General features: G+C 47.1%; 3 protein-coding genes across 3 annotated transcripts; 2 read left to right on the top strand and 1 right to left on the bottom strand.

Moving 5' to 3' along the window:
- Nucleotides 1–1,046: 1,046 nt before the first annotated feature.
- Nucleotides 1,047–2,690, bottom strand: J3458_001200 (uncharacterized protein; the record flags this gene model as incomplete). Its single annotated transcript, XM_007815343.2, has 2 exons — nucleotides 1,047–1,427; nucleotides 2,043–2,690. The coding sequence occupies 2 exons, from the start codon at nucleotides 2,688–2,690 to the stop codon at nucleotides 1,047–1,049; spliced, it is 1,029 nt and encodes a 342-aa protein (XP_007813534.2).
- An 881-nt stretch (nucleotides 2,691–3,571) lies between these two features.
- Nucleotides 3,572–4,788, top strand: J3458_001199 (uncharacterized protein; the record flags this gene model as incomplete). Its single annotated transcript, XM_066116589.1, has 2 exons — nucleotides 3,572–4,029; nucleotides 4,152–4,788. 2 exons carry the CDS (start codon nucleotides 3,572–3,574, stop codon nucleotides 4,786–4,788), a joined length of 1,095 nt encoding a protein of 364 aa, XP_065978473.1.
- A 3-nt stretch (nucleotides 4,789–4,791) lies between these two features.
- J3458_001198 (uncharacterized protein) lies at nucleotides 4,792–5,487 on the top strand (the record flags this gene model as incomplete). Its single annotated transcript, XM_066116588.1, has 1 exon — nucleotides 4,792–5,487. The coding sequence occupies one exon, from the start codon at nucleotides 4,792–4,794 to the stop codon at nucleotides 5,485–5,487; it is 696 nt and encodes a 231-aa protein (XP_065978472.1).
- Nucleotides 5,488–7,768: the final 2,281 nt, after the last annotated feature.

Raw genomic sequence — 7,768 nt, 5'->3', positions numbered from 1 at the left:
TGCACTTTACGGGTTAATTGCATTATGCACATATCGTGTGCAACTCCCTCTAAAGGAAGGTTACTAACTTCTCGAAGAACCACCTTTTGTGGAGGAATCATGACTGATTAGAAGTATCTTGGAATTTTTCATGAGGGATTCAATCTACCATACAGAGAATTTACGCACCAAATTAAGCCAGGCCTTGTGTGAGAACATCGAAATCCTATGTCTGACACCGCCACTTGACCGCAAAATGTACTCGGAGGGTTGACCATAAGATCCGCCAAGTAGCCAATAGGATTAGAATACACTGTCTGAAATTCTTATTGTGAGTAACGAATCCTCTTTCCGAATCGTTTGACTCCAAGTTTTGGCACAAGCTGAATATATATGGAACGTTTTATCTCATTCTGCGAAGCCTGACACCCACGAATCGGGCCAGCGTTACCGAGAGCCAATCCTGCCCAGAAACGGAAACATTGGTGTTAGATAAGTATGCCTCTGTTGATAGAACAACCAAACTTGGTATAAGTGCTAGCTGTCATGATGGTCGGCTATAAGACGTGCAAATAGCCGGACAAGCAATTACATTGCTCGGACAAACGGAAGCTTTGTTATTTACAAGGTCGCCAAGAGGATTTGCACATCACGCTGAACAGGGATGGGTAGGTATGAGAATTCTGAGTAGCGTAGAGCAAACGCTGATTGCACTGGATGAGCTAAGACGCGGAAGGATACGCAAAGGGCAGTCTGTCGGTAGAACAAGTAGGGTTGGTGCTGGTAACTTGGGGGGCCACTCCTATAAGTCATTTTATGCTGTTCCTCGTGTTGACTTGGGTCAGGTACCAAGGCATGGGTTAGGCACCGCCTGCGGGCGATTTGAATTGAAGGGCAAGTGCAATCTCAACACCTCGCATCAAATCTTTGGGTACACCAAACAAGAAAACCCCCCAACTTGTCAAGCGATGTAACCTGGCAAAATTGAAGACTTGTAAGCGGCTGAAAAAAATTTGGGGCTTCATTCACAATGCATTACATGATACCAACTGCAGCTAGATGTTATACTACTTATGACTGACTGTTGACGTCAGGTCTGTTGGTTCTTCATCCCCGTCGTTGAGACCCATGACCTGCCCTACTACGGTCAGGAGTCTCGCCAAGCGTAGTACCTCACGAATATGACCGCGAGTCAAGATTAATGTCCTCCTCTGCGATAATTTTGCCCCCCAGTAATCGAATTTCAATAGAAATTCAAGAGGAAGCTGTGCGGTATTTGCTCCCTCAAGGATGGTACGTAAATAATTGGCGCCCTTACGTGCATTCGGAGCGAATTTGACAAAAACTGCTGCTTCCTTTTCACCCTGAAGGTAAACTTGGAAGTTTTGATTCAAGTAATCCGGAAAGCAGTTCCCAGCCATGACTTGATAAACCTCCAATCTCGTAATCTAGATTCTACTGTTAGCTATTATATAACAGCTCGCTGGTGGGAGCGAACCGTATCTAAATCAGGCACGTCACATCCCCACACTTTCAAGACCTTCGTAGTCATGGCGTCAGATAATTTTGGATACTTTGTAACCGGGAGAGAGTTGTGTTGTGTGAAGGTGAAGGAGTTACTGGGAAACATTGCGACATTCCAACCTTTAAATAAGTCAGAATTCAGCATTTGGCGCTCAGGACACTTCCAACTTCCAAGAAGTTGTCGGTAAGCAAACCTAGTTGAACCCAATGCAAGTCACAAAAGACGGCGAAGGTGTAGATTGCTTGTCTCAATTTTATGATGAGGTCACTTGAGACATTTTGAACATGACAAGAAGCAGCATATTTATAGATATCATGTTGTGTTGAACAACTTTTGCCTGTAGCTAACACTCTAGCATTTGAGTCGTGCAGCGGACCCTGAACAACCTTGGCCACCATAGTCAACAGAAACTTATGTATTTTGGTCCGACTTCCTTCCCAAAAGGGCACGCCACACTCGAACGATAAACTTAGGATGGCCGACCTGTTGAACGTTGGATGATGATGCTAGAGTGTTTTGCAATGTAATGTCCACTTACTCTAGCAACGAAAGATTTCTCAATATCTGCTCCTGATTCGTTATCGCTTTCTGCGTCATCTGACCAGGCCCTTGGAGGCGGAACGATTGTGGGTTGCAGAAAGGGTCGGAGTAGCGGCCGAGTGAGGGTTGGCCCTTGAGGCGCAGGTGGCACAACTAAAACGCGTCGGCGATCTACCATAATGGTATGAAGTAGCCGCAGTGCACAGTGAATAGTTGTTGTTGACAAGTCTTTTGGGACATGGTAACCTAAAGACTGACACGCCCGTCCCACTAAGATCGATCCTAGATTATAGATCTGCTCATCCGACAACTCGTTATCTGGAGCGTACTCTGGGAACCAGATATGGGATACCTTAGACTCATGTATCATTCTCATTGCATATATGATGTCTTTGGTGCCATTGTTTGTTGAAAAAACCAACAGCTCCTTGTAATTGAATTTGACGCCTGGTACAACCATTTGAGCTTGCAAATGCCACGCTTGTAGGGATTTGTCCTTGAGACGAGTCTGTGCTGCAAGAAGTGCGGCGGCCTTTTTGTCTTCAAGGTCCTTAAGCGCATCTTCCGGTATCTGGAGCTTCAGAATAGCCTCTGCCCACGACTTAGCCTGGCTATGGAGGCGGACCGTGGCGTGGAAGCCAAGCATTGTCGTAATACGGAAGAGTTAGCGCAAAGACGAGAAGAAAAGAGTGTTGAGAATAGACAGTCTCCTTCTTACCCTTTTGTTTATATAGATTATGTATCCACGTTGCAAAACGCCTACTTTGACCCTCACGATTGCACCAGGGGCTTCGCCTGCACTCTCATGCCATGGCGAACGACAGTCGTTGGATTCTGCTCTAGATACCATGCATTCTGACTCCTTGATGTACGCCATTGTGTCAGACCCATGTAGCAGATATAAGCTGGGAAGTTTGCCATGATCGCACAGCTTGAAGCCTGCCTCAATTTCGAGCTTGCTAAGCAAGATGACTTGTGATTCATTCTACCCCACCTTTAGCTGTCTTCCGTTGGCTTTGTTTTTTGGGAGGTATTAAAGTGGCAAAAGGGTTCCGGGTGAATTTATAGTTGCCCTTGCTGGGTAGTACATGATCAATGTAAAAGAATTGCATACTGGGGGAGTACTATGAGAAAGTTGCCAAAGCCGCTTCGACACAAACGGCCCATTCCCAACAGAGTACCCAGCCGTTACTAGGTCGTACTGTTTGTAGCCGATAAACATCCACATTCTTCACCTTATGACAGGGAAATATTCTTGGTGGTCATGTTTATACTGATCCCGCTATAGGCGTATTCACCCTATATACACTTTATGAACCAAATTTTATGCGTCATGTTTATTACGGTTCTCTCGGTATGAACCATTCTCTGCAGTTCGTATAATATAACAAAACTTCCTTTCGTCAGAAGCATAGAATTGCCTGTCCTGGATTATCTCTATCCCCATAGCCGACGACATGAACACCCCTCCCTCCTGGTCGACTTCCATGCGGCCAAATTTCCCAACCCAGCTTCCTTCCAGACCAGATGAGCGCACCAATCTTGATCAGCAGTCAGGTCGGCACGACGGAAGCCCCGTCGCCCATATCCCATATCGAGCTTAAGAACACCGGACTCGTTGCCAGTATGCGTGCTCCCCCCTGCCTCTTCCTTTTCGTCTTTACTGTTCTTCTTTCAACAATCAAGATGGATATGCGCTTGCTGGAACTCCGTGACAAATATCTGCAAAAGGGACTATTTGATGACCCAAGGTTCACAAACTCTGTTGTAAAGGAACAGATTCATGACAACCATTGGACCTTACGTCGGTCTTACAGAGTCCTTGGTCGGATCACAGAAGAGCACTTTGATATTCGACTATTCGATGAAGATTGCATTCCACACGTGAGATGTAGCCTAAGGCTGATTAGACGTGGCCATGAGGCTCCTCAAGAGGATACACGACTCAAACTCTCCAAACCAGGAATATGGATCGGTCCTGAACTGTACGTTTTGCCGAAATGTCAATGGAACCTTTGATTGATTATGACACAGGGAAATCGAAACAGTCAAACAGCAACACATCTTACCACCAACTCCGCAGATTACATCGACTAACTACACCAAGACCTCAACATCCTCAAGAGATTGACAACTGTACGCCAGAAGTTTCTAGCTATAACTCTTCAGCGTCATCCATCGCAATGCGATCCATACGCACAACCCCAGCGCAGATCTCAACGACGCAAGAATCCATCAAGCACAAGGGCAGTACAGCAAAGTTTGAGAGCGTGGAATACCGCGTTCTTGCTGCAGCAAAAGCATTCCGTAAAGGCTGCCAAATGTTGTTGGTGAGAAAACCTCAGGGCCGACCGCTCGAAACCTTGGAAACTATCCGAAGATGTTTTAACAAGGCTGAAGAAGGGGCAATTCTCATGGACTTCTGGCGGCAATTGAAGGAGGAAGATACCCCAACAAGCGAATTACGCCCAAAGACGTCTTCTCATATAGAATCTGTGTGGCGCAACGTGTCTACTATCGAACACGTAGCAGTGTATATGGCTGATTTGACGGACAACTACAGCCCGAACGAGACGGGCAATCCCGCACCTACAGTGCAGGCAGAGAGACGCTGGCATCGCAGGGCACATGCCCTGGAGAAAACAAGAAAAGTGGTATCAAGACTAGCTGAGTGTTGTGATACTGCGGTTACCATATTCACTTTTCTGGAAGGTAAGCTGTCCGACAGCGCTGTTCTGTATTAATTCATGCTCACCGTCCAAGTGGGGGGCTTGAATTTCGCACCCTTAGGCCGCGTCGCTGTTTGTGATGAAGGATTTCTGTACGCTGGACTTGTCGCCTTAATCGACCTGATACTGCTACGATTAGTTTCGACTACAGAAGAGAGCGTGGGGGATAATATTCCTGCAATAAACCCGGTGGCCCTTCTGTGGTGGTTCGAGGGAAAGAAGCAAGGTTACGAACAGACCTGCGAGCAATTGGGCCTTGCGGGATTCAAAAGAGTCTCCAAAGAAATCTATTCGGAAGAACGGCTCAGCACCATATTTTGCGATATCCGAAAGAGATTAAACCTCGCCCCCGAGATAGACACTGAGCATGTAATCACCGGAAAGGACCAAGTTATCGAGAAGGATTCGGATGGCTGCTCTTCCAAAAGTTCGGAGGCATTCATTCTTAAGAAGGCCAAGAGGCTTGCCGAGTTCATACCGCATAAACACATAGATATCTTTGCGGCGGCATTCGACGGAGGTGATGAAGATGAAGAAAACATGAGGTTTGCCGTGGAGATAATCAATGGTAAAGCCTCGCAGGACGTGATCTCGGCAGCTTCTATTGATGTGGTCAACATGATAGTCGATATACTCCTCTATTCACCAACAAAGGGAGTAAAGACTCAAGAGAAACCGAGCGGAGATGGAAGCAACCGAGCACACAGGCTTTGATGCCTCAGGCATTGGCCATAGCCGCCAAGAAGCACTGCCAGTGTTTGACAGGTGTAGGGGAATGGCCTGGTCCAGACGACCTAGATGGCATGGAAGCTGCCGTAGTGCTCCCAGCCGGCTTCGGGCTGACCCCAACCCTTGACTTTGCTGGTGCGTCTGGTCAGCTTAGCGAAACCGCCAATCACTCGCAGCTCATTGCGCAATTCGATCACAATACGGTTCCGGCAGATTTAGATTTTGGAGGGTTAGATAGTTATATGCGCCGTGGTGTCTCGTCGTAGAGCCATAACTTTCGACCCCGCTCGAACTCGTGGAGAGTAGGCGGACTATTGATCATGTCATCCGGAACCCCATCCGGTGCGTCAAGCACAAGAAATCGGTAGTGATTGTTTTCAGCCATGGTGTTGTTTGCTATTGTGAACTTCAACCAAAAGCGACGGGCAGGTACCTTTTATATGTAATGGAATGTTTTTGAGGAGCGCCAAGGTTGACATCATGGCTGGGCCACATCCAGCCTTTGAGTGCTTAAACTGGGTCCACTGTCCAATTATTCACCAGACGAGGCAGAACTATCCAGCGCACAAAACAAAATCTGTCAATAGTTGGAAGTCGTCTTCTGATGTAGAAAAAAAGTCACACATCACCGACAGTTTAACTAGTCGAATGTCCAAGCTGATTGTGCCACAAATCGTATCCCGGGATACCCAACACTGCCTAATCTTGACTTCGAAAATCCTCTAGGCCTGCATTTATGTCTATACCCTCATCCTCATCGTAGTCCGTCACATCTGTGTCACTCTTGTCGGTAGCAGAGTGTGGTGATGACATAGTAGAGTTGCGTTCATCGCCATCATCGTGGCTCTCATCTCGATTCACTCGTTCATCGCGAAAGCCTTGGGCGGTTGCAGCTCGAAATACACGGTTAATAATCAAGTTCGTGTGACTCGGATAGGAGAATTACCTGGGATTTCTGTCTTGTGTTGATCTACTGCCGTCCAAGGTCAGTGTGGACTAGGATAGCAGAAAGCGGGTTCAAATTCACCGTCTACTGCGCACTTTGGACTGCGCCCTGTATCTGCCAATCAAAGGTACTTGAGGGAATTCACAGACCCAGACGTGGAGCTAAGGTCCGTATTTCCAAATAGTGGGCATGGAGGACCCCTATTGACTGTTAGCATGGTGTGATACAATAGCTGCTGCGGATTATTACCCAGCGGGTGGCGGTAGACCTTGGTCTGCATATTGATCAGAACAATGGGATCAATGTCCCGAATTCGCCTCGCCAGATCCAATCGGAGGAACATCACGCGTCATCAAACTTGGGCGAGGTGTTGAGGAAATGCGTTCTCTGTCCCTCTTATCAAGAGGGTCATTCGTTGCCGAAGTGCTGAGATGGGCTTCTTCACTGCTGTCCGAGTCGGAAGGATCGTGACCAGGCATGTTACAGATTCTTCAGGAAATTCAACTTGAAATTAAACCGGCAAGAACGATTTGCCCTCACAACATTTCTTGGTTCAGTGATGGAAGTCGTTGAACCTTGTATGACTTTTCTCGTCCTAACAAAAGCGATGGTCTACTTTTCTTGCCTCCTATTGCTACAGAGTTCTAAATCAAGTCGCAATCGGCTAATACAGTTCCCGCCTTCCTCTACTTACTCCTGCTATTCTCCCCAATATCCTCGATAACCAGCACAGAAGCTCCAGAGCAATGCATGTTGGACTCACGCCCCCCCATGACTCCTGGATACAAGCCAACCAAACGAACCTGGATTTGGGCTCTGTGTGCATGAGGCGGCTGAGCTTGCAGTCATGCTGCATATGCTAGTCAAACGTGTAATTGCACTTTCCAGTTTATTGAAGGTGTAATGGCACTCTCTTTGTAGGTTGGGGGAGTAATTGCACTTCACGTATCTTTAGCTGATGTTACAATGTGGTAAACGGACCCGATTCATCAGAATAGCCATATAATTTTCTACTGCATGATACAATGTGGTTGCTCGGACAAAGTGCTCTGTTTTTCGAGCTTGCTTTGTCAGCAGGCTGACTTCGAATGAGAAAACGAAAAAAGAACTCGGGCGTTTCTCCTCGTGCAATTGCACCAGTCAACCCCACTAGCGGTTGCAATCGTCCAGTCAGTCACTTTGCTCGATGGATGAGCTGGAAATGTATGTCATCACAAACTCCCAGTAAGCCACGTCTCCAAAGCACGTGGAAACCCCAGAATGGCCGTCGATATTTCGCATTCGCGTACCATTCCCTGTCTGTATGCTTAGAATGCCATG

Source organism: Metarhizium acridum, assembly GCF_019434415.1.
Source record: "Metarhizium acridum strain ARSEF 324 chromosome Unknown scaffold_1, whole genome shotgun sequence".
NCBI classification, from domain to species: domain Eukaryota; kingdom Fungi; phylum Ascomycota; class Sordariomycetes; order Hypocreales; family Clavicipitaceae; genus Metarhizium; species Metarhizium acridum.
This window is presented reverse-complemented; position numbering and strand designations above follow the sequence as displayed.